At 43.3% G+C, this 17,572-nt stretch overlaps 1 protein-coding gene across 8 annotated transcripts in view; it reads right to left on the bottom strand.

Annotated features, from left to right (window-relative positions):
- LOC147008993 (protein furry homolog-like) overlaps positions 1 to 17,572 on the bottom strand; it is a 395,449-nt gene that overhangs the window by 43,159 nt on the left and 334,718 nt on the right. For 6 of the 8 annotated variants that reach the window (XM_085864332.1, XM_085864334.1, XM_085864327.1 and 3 more), the window contains 4 exons: positions 16,461 to 16,607; positions 15,365 to 15,439; positions 13,299 to 13,481; positions 4,304 to 4,501 (listed from right to left, as the gene is read on the bottom strand). In XM_085864332.1, coding sequence (XP_085720458.1) covers positions 4,304 to 4,501; positions 13,299 to 13,481; positions 15,365 to 15,439; positions 16,461 to 16,607 — 603 coding nt within the window. The remainder of the gene's footprint in view (positions 1 to 4,303; positions 4,502 to 13,298; positions 13,482 to 15,364; positions 15,440 to 16,460; positions 16,608 to 17,572) is intronic. The other 2 variants (XM_085864326.1, XM_085864328.1) reach the window with 1 other exon arrangement.

Genomic DNA, 17,572 nt, shown 5'->3' with positions numbered 1-17,572 from the left:
CTCAGAATAGGTTGAGTGGCATTTAGGTCAGGTCAGGTATGGGAGCATGTGCCAGAACAGCGCGTCGCTGAGATGATGGTCAACCTGCTGCAACCTTGAGGCACGTGGTCGGCCCACTGGCCTCCTCCACTCATTAGACTCCCTCGCTGAGAGAATCTGGTGAGCAGGATCAGCGTCAGGAAAACGAGCCACACGTCCATACAGCCGCAACTGACGCTCACGGACTATGCAGGTAACAAATCTCATCCGAGTCTCTCTCAGCAACCGCTCGTTGGACACAAAATCCGACCAGCGATAGCCAAGGATTCTCCGAAGAGACCTGGTACCAAAGGAATTAAGTCTCCGTCTCAGATCCTTGGTCAGAGTCCAAGTCTCGCAACCATAGAGCAAGACTGGAAGTACCAAGGACCTGAAGACTCGGACTTTCGTCCTCCCGCACAGGTACCGGCAGCGCCACACCCCATGATCCAGTGAATCCATGACTCCCCAGGCCCGACCCTGACGTCTATTGACCTCTGACTCACAGCCAGCAGAGACATGAATATCACTGCCAAGGTAAGTGAATCTCTCCACGACCTCAACATCCTCACCACAAACAGACACAGACAGGACAGCAGCATCCAAGATATCACCGAAAGCCTGGATCTTAGTTTTGACCCAAGAAACCCGTAATCCCAGCGGCTCCGACTCCTCATTCAGCACCTCGAGGGCCCCCAAGAGGATGTCTAAAGTCTCCACAAAGGTGACTGCATCATCTGCAAAATCAAGGTCCGAGATCTTGACATTCCAAAACGATGCACCGCAACTTGATCTCTCTGACATCCTCCCTAAAATCCAGTCCATACAAGTGCTGAAAAGTGTGGGGGCAAGTACACATCCCTGACGAACTCCAGTAACAACTGGAAATAAGTCAGAGATGGCACCACCACACTTCACAGCACTCTCAGTACCAGAGTAGAGTTCAGACATCAGATCGATCAGTTTTGGTGGCACCCCACGAAGACCAAGAATCCTCCAGAGGACATCCCGATTCACTGAATCGAACGCTTTACAGAGATCAACATAGGCTGCAAGCAGCCCCTGCCGAAACTCTCGTCTGCGTTCGGTGAGGACACGAAGGGCAAGGATACGGTCAATCGTTGACCTCTTTGGTGTAAAGCCTGACTGCTCTGGACGCTGGTGCTCAAGCAGATGGTGGCGAACCCTATCAAGAATTATCCGAGCAAAGACGTTGCCCGGCACTGAGAGCAGCGTCACCCCTCGGTAGTTGTTGCAGTCTTGGCGATCACCCTTCCCTTTCCAGAGAGGGACAACAAGGCCCCTCTTCCAGTCAGTTGGGATGATGCCTGTGTTCCAGGCAGAGCACAAAACTGCATGCAACGACACGAGTGCAGCATTTCCACCAGCCTTGAGAAGTTCGGCATGGATGCCACAGATCCCTGGAGCTTTGCCCCGTTTCAACTGGTTCACCGCAGCCCGTGTTTCCACAAGCGAAGGTGGACCACAGTTGATTCGAGGGTCAGCAACAGGGATTGTAACACCCTTGACGTCCAACTCGACAGCTGGGGGATCAGCCTGGTACAACCGCTCAAAGTAACCGGTCCAGCGCGCCTTCACTTCAGACTCCTCTGTCAAGAGCCTACCACTCTCTGCTCGAACTGCAGTGCTCCGAGGGATGGGCTTGGATGAACGTAATGCGCGAATTCCCCTGTAAGCGGGACGAGAATCACCTGTCCACAGGTGATGCTCTACCCCCTCACAGATTCCTCGCACATAGGCCTCGTCCACCCTCAGTGCACGTACAGTTTTACGCCTCAGCTCCCTGAACAGCTCAGCTCTGCCATTCAGCCTGGCCCTGCGACTCTGGTCAATGGTATCCAGTGTCCCTTGAGAAACAAAATTCTTCTTTGCCCTGCGGTGAGCTCCAAGACATCCACCGGCAACATCAAGGACGGTTGTCTTGAAGGCGCTCCACAACTCTTCAGGACCCCCCAAAGCACCCAGACCCCCCAAGTGTCCACTCAGCCTGTTCGCAAACTCCTCAGCTACTCTCTCATCCCTGAGCTTGGCAACATCCAGCCTAGGCTGGGATGGTACCATTCTCCAGGATTTAAGGTGCAGCTTTAGAGTTGCTGCAACAAGCCTGTGGTCAGTATTGAGAAACTGAGCACTCTGGTAGACCCTGCAGTTCTGGATCATCCTCCAACGACCGTCAATGAGGACATGGTCAATCTCCTTTGCCATACCGCCAGCGTTGGAATACCAAGTCCAGCGATGAGTTTGTGGGCGCTGAAACCATGAACCAGCCACCCTAAGTCCATGACTTCTTGCAAAGTCAAGGAACTTAGTGCTGTTCTGGTTCATAGTTCCTGACCCATGGGGACCAACACACACCTCATAACCATCCCTATCAGTTCCAGTCGATGCATTGAAATCCCCCAAGACTAGAAGTGTATCTCGTCTGGGGCACTGATCAGCCACAGACTCGAGTGTGGCGTAGAATGCATTCTTCACGGTGAGATCACTCGCCTCAGTCGGAGCATAAACAGAGACCAGGGAAATGACACCTAAGGAGTGACGAATCCTTAATCTCATAATACGCTCGTTGACTGGTGTTACCTCAATTATCATTGGGGTCAGCTTATTGGACACACCTACAGCAACTCCTTGGGTATGGTAACCATCAGAGCGACCAGACCAATAGTAGGTGTAACCACCCACCATTATCTCGCCGCAATCCGGTCTCCGAACCTCAGAGAGAGCTGCAATCCCGATGTCCAAACGCTTGAGCTCAGATGATAACAGAGACAGGTGATCATCCTCTCTTAGGGATAGGACATTCCAGGCACCCACCCGAAGGGACCGCCTGAGGTTAACCCAAGGAGACCGCCGTCTGGTGGACGACACCTCAGCACCACTCCGACACACTCTCCCACAATCTGACCCAGGGATGTTACCCCGTGGTTTCCCTCCTATCATCAAAGATTGGGGGTCCCGAAGGCTTTGCCCCAATCCCGTCATCTGGTGAGCTGCCCTGCGAAGGGAAGCTGCACAGGAGGTACTCCCACGGAGTAGGTTTTCAGATTTTTTTGCGTTTTGCGGAATGAAGGGTTTTACGGTTGCCGGAGTGCAAATCCTGCCACCAACCTCCTCATAAAAAAGTAACCTAACTGCAGGAGAACGTCTGCAGACACAGTTGGGCACGAGATATGGATGGCCGTTGGCTCACAAGGAGCTCCTCCACCCTTTGACAGGTTTTGTTTTTAATCCTTCTGGGTGTCCATATCCAAACACCCCCCTCACCAGAAAACCTGGTGGGGGAGACGGTTTAGTCACCGACAACCCGACCATGGAACAGGTTAGTACAGGTTTACGTGGTATCTGTAGCAGGTCACAGATCGAACCTGACCTGGCATTTAGAAGATGTTTGAACAAACTCACAGTAACCTAACTGTTTTCAGAGCCTCAAAGTTTACCTTCCTGAAATCGAATAGCTTTACTCTATTACCCAAGACATAAACTCTTAACGGAATGCTTGTACCCACAATGTGGTCATTTGTCCCTAAATATTCCACCTTCCCCACCATATTGGGATCATGACTTTAAAAGAGGTCCAAGATGGCACTCCCTCCCCCTCCCACGAGTTGGCTTATCCACAAACTGGCTTAAAAAGCAATCCTGGACTCTATCTAGGAAATCCTCATCTGCTCTACCCTTTGCCTGGTCCTGTTCCCAATCTATTCCTGTCAAGTTAAAAGTTTCCATAATCAATACTCTTCCCAGAACACATGTCTTTCTGAATTCTTCATGAACCTCTCAATCACTGCACTCCCATGAGAAGCCCTATAAAAGCATCATACGAGTACCTTGCTATTCTTACAATCCCAAATCTTTGTCCACGTAGAATCCTCCACATTAATTTCTTCTTCAACATAATTCCTTTCTCTTGATACACGACTGCTTTGCCAAAATTGCTCGATCTCCCATTTCCTCTTTCCTTTAACAAATATACATTTTGTATCGCCTTCTAATGAAGTAGTATGTAAAACACAAAATGATTACCTTGGGTCATACATATTACATATACATACATATATCCTTGGGTCAAGTGGTTGTGGAGAAAACCAATTTAAAACTGAATAAAGGTCAAAAAGTGAAGACTTCTGCCGACGTTCGACAACACTGTCAAGGATGGTTGTGGATGCCTATTACTCGTTTAGTTAATTTATGGTGAGTAATAAATAGGACCCTCTGATGCACCTTCCTAAGGCAGCACCATTCACCCCACACTTATTGAACAGACCTTGGCCCTCAGGAGGACCTGATTGATGGTTGTGCGCTCATCATCAGACGAGTCATCGGTGTCGTCACCGGGTAATTGTGTGAGACTGCTTCCAGAACCAGTAAAGCTCGCTGCCCCACGCTGTGACGGGTCTTCCTTATCAAGGCTATCGGGTGTATGCCGATGTACACCCCAATTGAAGTTGTCCACACTTTCACCCTGCCGATGCAAAAGAAAAAGCAAAATGGGACACTCGCACGAATAAGCAGGCCTCAAAGCAACAACATACAGCGCAAGTCATACAGCACCATGCATTATATACAATAATTTTTTGAGGCTGATGAAAGTACCTTACTAAAAGACGATTTACTGATCAAAACATGCTCGGAAAGTTTACAAACTTACTGCACAAAGATAGTACATTAATGCAGACCAGGAAATGAAAGGAAGAAGCTGCACATGCTTTGTGATGTCAACATTTCATGGTAAGATGGCAAACAAGGAAAACGAAGAAGAAGACAGAATCAAGTGCTTCAAATCATGAAATATATGGTATCAGAAAGCAAACGTAGCAGGTACAAATGGGTTAAAACACACACACAAAACTCACCTGTAATTCCTAAGAAGAAAGGAGAGAAAGCGTGTGGGTGTTACACAAACAATGAAAGTGAGAAAAGTGTTAAAATCCAATTTAGAATAAACTCTCCAATTCATTCACACGAACCAAACTTTTGTTCAAAGGAAGATATCTTTATGCCCGTTTATAAGATTACGTTACGGTGATGTTGAGCCTCGATGTGGATTAAAGTCCTGGCTAGTAAGGCACCTAATAACATCCACATAAAGAAAACCTTTAAAGCGAATATTATTCGTTTTTAAAGTGATAATTAGTGTGGACACTGCAGGACACGATAGGATGTATAAAATAAGGCATTTCAATTTTCATTGGTTTGAATTAGTCTTGAAAACATACGATAATGTATTCTTGATGAAAAGATTTCAGTTATTTTGACTAAAGAATTGGACTTTTAACACGATATCATTTGTTTAAAAGTCGTTTTTAAAAATTGTGTATACTGTTGTGTCCGCGCCGGTTAAGACTGACTTGGACAGATAGCCGAATGTTTTCCCTGAGAGGTGAGCAGCTAAGCTTCCTGGATATTATGGCACACGTGGGACGGGGACGGGGGGACGGGGGGCTGGGGGGGAGGGGCAGCAAGCACGCGTAGCGGTTGGAGGCACAAGGGTTTATACTCGAACCCACAACAAATAGACAGACACAAGCAATCGTAATAAATAGGGGTTCAATGGAACATAAATCAGGTATTCAAAAGAGAAATAAATCAAAGCATAATAATTAAAATAAATCAAAACATGACATAATGAAACGTGGGGTAATTTGCAGCCTAAAATCAAGGCGCCTCCAAGCACAGTTACAAAAGCAGACGGGGGGAAAGAAAAAATAAAAGGAAATTCCCTCTCTTTATTCTGGCACGAAGCTTTGTCCAGAGATGGTCTTTTAGAACTTAATGATCGAACCACGTCATCCTGGGTGGGAAGCCGCAAAATGGCGCCAAGCCGTTCTCTGCAGTCACGCATGGGAGGTCATCCGCGCAGACGGTATTCCATCGCTAAGGGCCCAGAAAGTGCTGTGCAGCTTCTTTTCACGAGCAAATATGCCGACCATTCCTGTCTTGCACCAAGTCCGTTCATCACAACGCCCACCTTCCTCCTCGACCAGACAACAAGACGATTTCTGAGGCCCTGTGATAAGGCCACGAGGCACACTCTTCTTCCTCCTTATAAACGTACATGCTTCGTGACTCAGGCGAACAGTCAATAGCTGGCATTTTGCTCCAGCGCATGAACAAATTTGCCTCAGCATGAACATGAGAATCATGCAGCCTTCTTCCCCGTGTCGAGAGGAAGCCAGCGAGCTAGATTATTTTGCCTCCAATCACGTACCTCACACAACTCTCCTCTCCCCCAAACCTTCTGACCTCACACCCATCCATCATCCAACCCAGGGGCATGGTTTGCTAGTTGTCATTCCTGGAGGCAGGGTTTTTGCCTGCTTGGAACGTTTGGCTTGGTTGTTGCTTTAAGGACATGATTCCTTTTTATCAAAATTTAAAATGCAAAAACATAGGGAAACGTCACAGGGGGCAATCACACACTGGGAGAAATTAGCCTTAATCCCTACCTAATTAACACAGCGGTGACACGTAACAACTTAAGCTGACAGTTTCCCTACTTAAATTACATTGAGCTGTCTTCTGTTCGCCCACAGATCATGCTACTCTACAATCTTACCTTTACTATGAAGTTCCTCCATCTACCCCACAAACACAACACTACAATTCAACAGCTCTTTAACCCTTTGAGGACCACGAGCATCTTGAAAGAAATTTTCAGATAGAAGGCCAAATTTAATTATTAGTTTGGCTAACTTTCAATTTTTTTTTTATTGAAACTCGAGAGTAAATACAAATTTGATGAAATATACGACTTTTTAATCAACAAAAAACAAAAGATAAATTATGAAAATGATAAAAGCTCTTACCCAATGTTAGCGACAATGTTTGCCAATGTACAAACATAAAGTAATCTAAAATTGCAGAGAAGATATCGCAGAGTTTAGGGACATATGTGTCCCTCGATCCTCAAAGGGTTAAGGGCTCATGCAACTACTCCTCTCCCCTGAGACGTTTGTTTGAATTAAGTGGGTAACCTACTGTCTCTGAAACTAATGTCCTGAAATGAAATTTTCACCTGCTGCCCGGTTTTAATGAAATCAGTCCTTTTCATAAGCAAAATGACATCATATCTGAAATTTTCCAAAATAAATCTCCAAATGTGCCATCTCGTGACTGCTAAGTTGTGACATGGCAAACTGAACAGTATCTTGGTCTGAAACAAGTTTGAGTCGAAAAATGGCGATGTCCATGACTGCAGCAACGTTTCATCGGTGCACATTGAGGATAACGACTTTAATGTGCTTTCCACAGGCTCAGTGTGAGACCTGTGTTTACACCGAACGTGGGTTCCCACTTTTCCCTGGTCATCATTCCATGTCATCTTGTCGAGTACAATGAAGTTAAAAATTGGTATAATCCTAACTAAAGGCCCGGTCACACCTTGACGTTTTAGCCAACGTATGCCGATTTTTGAATTTTTTTTCTAAAACGCTGGCAAACGTTGAATACGTTATGGGTAAGTTTTGATAACATTAAGAGCACGCTGGCATACGTCGTAGTACGTTGCCATACGTCGTTGTACGTTGGCTTTAAACGTTGTACTTTTCGGTTGTCCTCAAATTTTTTCATGCTTGAAATTTCACGACGTATGCCGGCGTATGACTCACACGTTCCGCTACGCTGGCCACAAGTTGTAGGCACGGTCTGCGATCGTTGACAGACGTCAACACATGCTACTTGTAAGTTAATCATAAGTTGAGACACGCCGAGGTAATGTTTAGCGTACCCGAAACTTATTTCTAACCTATGATTAACGTGTTGTTGGCACGTTACGTGATCGTTGCCACACATCGACAGACGTTACTTTTAAGTTACTCATAGGCTGAAAGACGTCGGTATAATGGATCGTCCTTGCGTCAGCGTCCACGGCCACGGCCAGGACACTTATTTGCAGCATTCTTCAAACTTTTCTTCGGCATGACGAGGATGTTCACACTTCGATGTCGAGCTTGGCTATGATTCCAATTGTCTATCGGCAGCGTCTATTTAAAATAGTCGAGTTTGAGCGTTTTAACACGTTCAGAAGAAACGCTTCAAATTTCCAAACCCCAGCGTCAAAAACAAAAAAACAAAAAAAAAAAACAAAGGCGAGTGACAGCAATTTAAATCGTTCATTGTAAACAATGAAACTAGCTGAGTGGTACCATTTCAAAGTCGTTGAGTGTAAAAAAAATCCAATTGTTGAGCGCAAGCGTCTACTTTCAATAGTGGAGATGCAGCCATTTAAATCGTTGAGTGGCAGCCTATGAACCTACCCGTGGACACGCGGACGCAAGGACGATCCATCATAACCCACACCCTCCCCCTCACACCCACCTACTACTGCCAACATGAACAAACTACTACTAATACTCATACTAACACTGATACTGATACTGTTACTGCTGACATGGACATCAACTCAAAAAGGAACTCGAAAACACTGTTGGGTTCCCCTTTTATGAACACCATTTTTATATACCAATTCCCAAAACCGCTGGGAACACGTCTTTATATGGCAGTTGTAAGCGAGAAACACATTCATTTTTTTTTTTTGTCGACCGGAAGACGTCATTGGAATACGTCTACATACGTCGATGTGTGTTGGGACTACGTAAAGAATTGGTTCAAAGCACGTCAAACATAAGTTAGAAATAAGTTTCGCGTAAAAAAGTCATTACCGCGACGTGTTTCGACTGATGAGTAGCTTATAAGTAGCCTTTGTGGACGTGTGTAAGCGTCCACATATCGTGTGTAAAACTTATCCCCATCGCATGCGGAACGTGTGTCATACGCCGAGTACGTCGTAAAATTTTGAACATGTTCAAAATTTTACGACGTACTCTACTTACTACGACTTATGATAGCGTATTTAGCATTGTACTCACGTATACCAAACTTACCCATACCGTATTCGACGTGCCCCAACGTTTTAGACACACTTTTTGTTACGTCGGCATACGCTGGCAAGATCGCCAAGGTGTGACCGCGATTTTGACCCTTCCATTTCTACGGCAGTTATGATTCGAATCGTTGTGCGTCAGCCTTTTAATAGGCTACGTCACGACATCGTCGGCGATGCGTGCAACGCGCTATGCCTGAGTTAGACTATCGTTGGGCATCGGTTGTGTAGGCCGACAACAGGTTCAGCATTCGTTGGTATAAGTTATCTATAACACAACGAAACGTTCTGTGTAGTTACCAATGCGTTACACATAAGACCAAGTCGCTATGAATACGTCCGAATCTTTAAAAAAAAACATCAAAAGTTCAACGTAAGCCAGCGTTTTACATAAATTTTAACACGTTGCCATCGCTGGCTAAAACGTCAAGGTGTGACCGGGCCTTAAGTGCCATATTTTTCCTAAGTGCTGTGGTCAACACACAAAATAAGAACAATATATGATAATCCAAATGACAAGGACAGCATTATCCCAAGCCTCCACGAGAGGTCACTGCATGAGCCAAAATAGCCAACAACTTGGGATATTTTGGCCACTCAAACATTCAATGGAAATCTGACAACAGTGTACTTACTGCACAACACATTTTTCATTGGTTTTGCAGTCATTTTTCATGAGACTGTACTCGAGTCAAAGAAAGTAAATGGAAGCCCAAGAACATTCTACATATCTTCCCACCATTAAAATTGCAGATCATTCAGATTGCGATCACAATCGGAGGGCAGGGTATATTAAATGAATGGCAATGTTATAAATGATGGAAGAAAAATTAAATGGCAATTGCTTAATACTTATTTTATCTTCGATTTGGCAAAGCAATTAGCATGGGAAAATACAAATGAGAACACAATGAAAAGAAGCACACAACAAGAGGTAGTAGGAACATGAAGAGTAATTACAGCTGAAATATCAGATGTACAATTAAGTGAGGAAAAGCAACAGGTAACACAGCACAAAAGAGGGATTGTAGAAGATTCGCAAAAGCCAAACATCACCACAGCAGAGGAGAATAAAATATGTACATAAATAAAATAGACAAGGCCATCAAATGACAGTAACAATGGTCTGTCTGGAGTCAATAATTAACCAATCGATGCAACATCCAGAGTCAGAGCAAGGAAAGTATGTGTGAAGCTCAATGTCTCAGCATATCGATCGGGACCATACTCTGTGCAGAGCGTTGGTGCTGCCGAAGCAGTCTCCTTGGCTATTGGACACAAACCTGGACGGGTCGCTACTCCGACACAGGATACCAGGAAGCTGGCACTCATTTTGCCGACCTCGGAAGGATGACAGGCAGAGTCAACCCCACCTGGTATTAATTCAACAGCCAAGGAAGATTTGAACTCAGGATCCTAGGATCCCAAGCCCACCACTCTAACCATAAAGCCAACACGAGGCATGCTCAGTATATCAGCTGCAGGAACCAGTCGAGCTGCAGAGAATAAGGAACAACCAGGAGAAAATAAAACAAGAAGCCTATCAGCTGAAGTGGATGAAGAAAGTCAACCCAAAGAAAACAAGCTTGGATAACAGAAATCTAGTATCAACCCTGAAAGAATGGTAGAAACAGAGTGTGGAGACAAACTGCAGTCTCAAAGCAAGAGAGGCATCAGGGAAGACATGGAAAATTAATTTGAAATCAGAACTTTAAACATGACACAAGAAGCTTCCACAAATAATGTGAGGAAGGGAAGATAATTGGACCCTTACATTATCTCAGTGAGGGAGCCAGTGGGCGGACCACGTGACTCGTGGTTGCAGCAGGTTGATCGGCATCTCAAGGAGATGAGGATGGGTCAGGCATCTGCTTGGGGGATGGCGAGACGGAAGCCCCTGGAGTACCAACGGAAAGTGGACGCAGCAACGCACTGCTCCGGCACATGCTCTGATACCTAACCTAACTATACCAACAATCCCAGGCCCTCAAGAAGTTGGATAATTATGGAGACAAACATGGAGTTGTTTGCTCAAGAAAGCAAAGTGGATAAAGGAAATAAAAGAGGTTGCAAGTTGATTTCCACAACAAAAGGATCGTTTTGAGTTCCTTTCATAGCTGAAGCTGACCTTTCACAGATGACATGCAAACACCTCTGTGCGTCAAGTTGATTATAAGAGGAGTGTGGGAGCTGCTACCAGCACAGCAAACGCAGTCATACAGCAAGCAGTATAATGTGGTGTCAAAGACTATCCAAAATAACCACATCAATTGCTACCTGAAGTTTAGGCAGGAATTTGGAATATGGCCAGGGTGTTCATGATACCTCACCAACTCTTCATGGAAACATCTTGAACATCCAGCAAAGACATGCCAGCAGATGGCTCTCCAGTGTACCATCCATCGCTTTATCAGTCTTGTTTGACCATGTAGCTATCTTAGAATACTCTTGCAACAGGGAAAATGTGAGAGTAAGTGGTATTGTAAAACGTATATTGAGGAGACAGTGAGTGTTAACTTTAAGACAGTGTAAAGTAAGTTTGTTGTATAAAACCTCCTGATTTTGAGCGAGACTGGGTGAGGACTTGGGAATTTTACAAAAAATGTGCTTTACAATCAATCTGGACACTTTCAAAGTGCCACGGACAGGCATGGCAGTTCTCTGAAGAGGGCTCACGAAGGCCCGCAGGATGGGTAGCTGTGGAGCTCACAAAGGACGGTGGAGAGGTCCTGAATGGAGGGTGGGATGCATGCTGTGGGAAAGCACTGCCCCCATGCAGAGGAACAGCCAATGGGGACCAGCCGTGGGTGGTCCCGAGAGGTAATAAAAATGGCTGCACATGCATGCTCTCGTTCTCTCCCTCTCTCTGCTTATGTGGCTGGCCGTGCAGGGCTGTGAGAACAGTCAGGAGGAAATCGCCCTGCATCGTCTTCAGACCTCTACACCTCTGCATTAAGATGTGCACTGCAGCCACAATCATCGTCGTCCCTGCATGCCACCAGCTTCATGTCTGCTTCAAGCTCTCACCTGCCCCATTATTTTGTGTGCAAATCCGGTAATCGACACCATAGTTGGGTTTGCTTTATTTCTCTTTTGTATACAAGTTTGAATATCCCTCATCCATACTTGTCTGTCGACCACTTAGTCCGTCCCATGTATTTATTCATAGTGTCTTGTCTACCCTTATTCTTGTATTTTCTTTTTCAATGAACCCCATTTTGACGATAAAAGAAACATCTTCCCACCTTGCTGCCTCCTGTGCATTGCGCCAAGTTTGGCCTCGTTTGGGTGATCCTTGGGGAAGGTCAGTATTAAGTGAACACAGTATTATAAATGCAGTTTTGGAATCCGCTGATGGTCTTGGAGTTAGACCATCCAGCTCATGGCAGTTTGTGTTAACGGACCCCTCCGATGCGACAGCAAGCAACCTCCTCTGTCTAACAGGAGTATCGACAAATTATGAAAGCAGACATTTGAGGAGCAGAAAGCTTGAATAATCAGGGCGAAAACAACTTCATGCTTACTGGCTGGAAGGTCACACATGTATTTGAGGATGGGAGTCTACATGCAAGACATCATTTAAAAAAGAATACATTGGTGACTGCAGACTGTGGGTACAGCACATGTGATGATACTCAATAAGAATGAGCCATCAACAGATGCAGGAAATTATGGGCTAAAACAACACTCTAAGTGAAAGCAACAGCAACTGCTAGACACCTTGAAGCCAACAAGATCATAGCATGTTAACAGAAAGATAAATGTGGGAACAAAATAGAAGCAAAGAATAGGCTGTTTATTGTTTTATAATGACTACTTAGGTATGCAGATTGCATCTATTCCAATATTAACCAAATTAAAATCAAACTCAGAAGATATGTCTCAAATGCTGGTTATATCTATGTCAATATATCCGTAATCACCATTTTTGTTCCACCATGAGCTGTACATTATACTGTACATATTTTCCAAATTGCCACTATTAGACAAAAACTCTCACATAAAAAAGCTAAAGTTTCATTGAAGTATTGTTGTTCATTTTTACAGCTATATGAATGGCACGGTCTGATTATGGTATATTTCATTGGTTGCTGGTGTAATTATGGAGTAATTTGGTGATGGGTAAAACAAGTCATATAAATGCTCGACCAATGAAGTTTGACAACTCCATTAAATTCACCTGAATAAACAATATCATTCTTCATGGAATAGATACAAAGAGAAACAAGCCAACAAGCCCGAAAGCAAAATAACGAATTAAAATCGAAAATAAATAACTTTTTTTTTAAAATATAAAAACTTGTCAGTCTTGAGTTTTCAGTGCTGCTGCAATAATTAGAAAGAAAGAAAGAAAGATCGAGTCATACTCAAAGCTCACCTCAGCATCTTCAAGCTCCACATCCAGGAAATCAAACTCTCTGAATACCCCAAAGGGTTGCTCAGTGGCTGCAGCACCATCATTCTCATGCTCTTTCTTGATTTCGGGAACGTCTGCTGGCGTCACAATTTCTTCCGCACCTTCGAGTGCTTCAAACTCGGCCTCTTTCAAAACTACAACCTGCTTGGATGCAAGGATTACTTTAACTTGGGGATTTTAAAAGGACATTTTGAAAAGTTCTATTTATTTGATCTATTAATTAACAACCTACAAGTTACTTAGAAAGTCGGCATCTACATCATTTACTGAAAGGGTTGCTTATAATTACATTTATTTGAGTCAATAATATATTTTGGAAAATATGCAATATTTATAGAACAGCATATATTATACTGGGGTGAAAGGATGGAAACCTTGATGAAAAACGGTGCCCAGCTGATTATCCGGGCAATTGGGACATCAATCAATTGCCTATAAGTTAAGGTGATACAGGAAACCCTCCAATATCACAGGTTTTAGGTTCCTGGAAAATGCTGCGATAGTTAAAACAACGATCATGGAAACCAAGGGCAAATGGGAAAGCAGAGGGTTCAGTTTCTGGGCTTCGAGAAGCTATCGAGGAAGATCGACGTTAGCAATAAATAAACACATTACTGTTGAAATAAACACGTAAATGTACATACAAAGCATGTTAACATTGAAATACACATGTAACTACAATAAATATGATGTAAATTAAACAAAAACATGCCTTTTACCTTTTCAATTTATTACAGCACAGCGAGGTGGGTGACGGTAAACATATTACGTACTTGTACTGTACTCTACTGTAAATAGAAACCACAAGACTTATCTAGGGATGATGCTGTTGGAGGGGAGAGGGTGGCGTGGAGTGTGGCAAGGGGCAAGCAGGGAAGGCGATTCAGCGAATGGAAAAGCAACATGAGCTTGACGATGAAGGTGCTTGTAGCATGCCCACAACCCACAATGGAGAAGGGTAACGATTTTAAGGATAATGAAGGTTTACGAATGAAGAAGAGTACAATGGGGAAGATTCTACTGACAACCTTTGAGAAGGGAAACGCGATCCTTAAATCGCCTTTCCGTGAACCACAATCTTCCCTGCTTGGGGACTAAGGTACGAGATGACACCATCTTCCATCTCATAGGTGTTAAAAACCTGTTCCATAATAAATCCCTTTGCCTCGCTTTGTTTCATGAGCTGCACATGAGAATGTGTTTGAGAACTGGGGTTCGAATCCGGGTCTCGAAAATTAAGTATTTTTGCAATAAGGTTCGAATATGGAGTTGGAAAATGAATGTTTGGGAATTAGGATTGAAGGATAATGAAGGTTTGAAGGATAATGAAGAATATAAAGACAATGAAGGTTTACGAATGAAGAACAGTACAATGGGGAAGATTCTACCTACAATCGTTGACCCCATAATTGCGGACCACACAGATGCCACATTTTCTCCTGGAGCCAAATGATGTAAGAACTCGATATTTTTGCCAAAGTCCTAACCATTCTCTGCCTTTTGGAATAACTAACGTTGTCCATCGCTTTACATTTGGGCTCATTAAATACGGTGCATGAGAAACACCACAAGGCTCGTAATGGAAGATTATCATTCACGCACGGGACGCAAACGATGACTCGTCTCAGCTCAAAAACTTTGATTGGTCGAAATGAAATCCCACGATAATGGAATCGGAACACAATTGCTTGCCCACAATTGGGAGAAACCCATGATATTGGAGCGTTACCTGACCACATAAAATAGCTTTTGTAAGTACTTATCAGCACATAATGTGTGTGTGTGTGTGTGTGTGTGTGTGTGTGTGTGTGTGTGTGTGTGTGTGTGTGTGCGTGTGTGTGCGTGTGTGCGTGCGTGTGTGTTTTGCGCGCGACATGCTCGTGCGTGGATTATGTCTGGCTTCCTTCCTTCTTGGGACTACAGAGTGCAGTAATTGGTCTGTATTTTGAATATGGACACAATGTTCCAAGCTTATGCCTTTAATGCATTGCCAGTAACAAGCTGGTTATCCGAGCTGATCTTCCTACCGGTGGGTTCTTTGCCGAGAAGCCCTTGTCATCACAAAGAGCCAACACCCCCACGAGACGCTCTCGGACTCTGCGCTGTGCATATACAAACACAACACAACTCGTCTCACCATTGATTCTAAAGTCAAAACATTTCATTTCAAATGGATCGGCACAATAGGTTAAAGATAAAACAAAGCAATGGAAAATTATTAATATTTACATGCCTGCCCATGATGAATAACAATCACAAAACTAGTTTATATACTTCCTCTAAAATCATCTCCAACACTTTAATTTGGTTTAAAATAAGATTTGGTTGCCTGCCTCTAGTTTCCGGCACCTTTACCCAGTTTTTTCAGAAAACTTTACCCAGATAAGTGAGGTATTAATGTGTCTGAAAAAAAAAACAGAATAATAAGTTGATTATTGAATGAATGTTATGTGTTCTGCAATCAGGATGAATGGAGAAAAATGCATTCCTGATTTACATATTGTGGAGTAGCCTGGAGTAATACACCATTTCTTTTTTTCAGAATATTAATACTCAAGATATCTGAAAGACTCATCTCTGACATTTTTACAATTCCTGTGCATGGTATCGAAGGCAAGCTTTCTTCATCTATAGTCAGCACATTTTCCCTTCAATTGGAGGCCAGGATACCCCAAGGCAGTGTTTTTGGACTGAGCTTTGTTACCCATTTTGAAGGCATGCATGAATTATTAATTGTTAATAAAACAAAATCTTTTCACGAATGACTAAGATAATTCAGATGAGAGTGATGCCTGCAAGGCTGATATTATGTACAGAAACACTGGTGGAAAAGTAAATAAAACAGAAAATTATTTCTACAGTTGTACACATTATAAAAAAGGAAAACCAAATCAAGAAACTATAATTTAAATAGTAAAGAAAATATATTTATATTTTATAAAAGTTTTTTTTATTTTAAATATAAATTGATGATATCAAACCACCTCAAAACAATTCAAGTTGCTATTGCCATGTTAGTGTATCAGGAAGGTATTCGTTTTTCTCCCATTCAAATAATTCCAACATTTAAGGTACAATTCTGGGGAAGACTCTTGGCATATACGCGTGTACCAGGAAACCAACCTGGCAGAGTTGTGGCCTTTTCCAGCCGAGATGCAGCAATGTGCTTGAAGCTGATGCACAAGCTGAAGAAGTACTTCGGGTCACGTTGGCAGCAAGAGGCACAATGGCGACACCAGAGCTTTCCGTCTGTTTTGACACAAAAGGAATCTGAGGAAGGAAATTGGGTTCAACAACAAAATAATTAAATTAAATAATTCTGGTTTCACCATAAGAGTCATTACCTCCGCTATGGAAGTAAAATAATTAATCCCATCTTGTGAAATGTGCAACACCAACAAATCAATGACATATAAGATGATAGAAAGCTCTGTGGATCACATGACTATCGCAAAGCACTGGTGTGTCTGTATTGATCATGGTGAAACAATTTTTTTTTCATTTTGGGATAAGTGCTCTTTGTTCACAAATTCTGTATTAATTTCTCTTTATATGCTTTCAAACAATATGGAGGTATGAAATCTGTTGTAAAGCATTGGATAAAGTCACTTTGTCTCCATATAAGGAATGGTTTGCCAGAAAGCATCATGAGTAAAGGCACTGACACAGAGTTGAGATAAAGATTCAAAATGCCTGCAGCATAAAACATGCTTATTAGGTCTCTGACAATGACAAAGTCAGAACTCATTACGTTTGCAGAGTGGACTGCCCATGGTTTTTGAGTTTCTTTGTTTTACTCGTTACAACATTTGCTTGACAAGCTACGAATGAGTGGGACAGAATCTCTGTTCAAATATACTGTGGTCTTATTAGTTCCATATAACTGCAACATATCTTTCAAAAACTTAGGATCATTGATTAATCCATTGTTTGCCCTTCTCACTGTTGAGAAACTGCTCTCCTTAATCCACGAGTAAATACTCAATACCACCACCAGACCACTCAGAGCAAACATTTCAAACCAATGACTTTCAACAGAATCTATCTATAATTCCAGTAATCTGTGTGTGTGTGTGTGTCTGTCTGTCTGTCTGTCCATCTGTTTTTCTGTTTGTTTGTCCGCGACCGCCGTTTCTCGACAACCGCCGGCCCGATCTGATTGAAACTTGCCAGGAATATTGCTGGGGACCTGCGGATGTGCCTTTTTGAGGTTTGATATTAATGGGATGAGCGGT

This window comes from Eptatretus burgeri, chromosome 18 (genome assembly GCF_056783735.1).
Source record: "Eptatretus burgeri isolate ZD-2024b chromosome 18, Ebu_testis_v1, whole genome shotgun sequence".
Lineage (NCBI taxonomy): Eukaryota > Metazoa > Chordata > Myxini > Myxiniformes > Myxinidae > Eptatretus > Eptatretus burgeri.
This window is presented reverse-complemented; position numbering and strand designations above follow the sequence as displayed.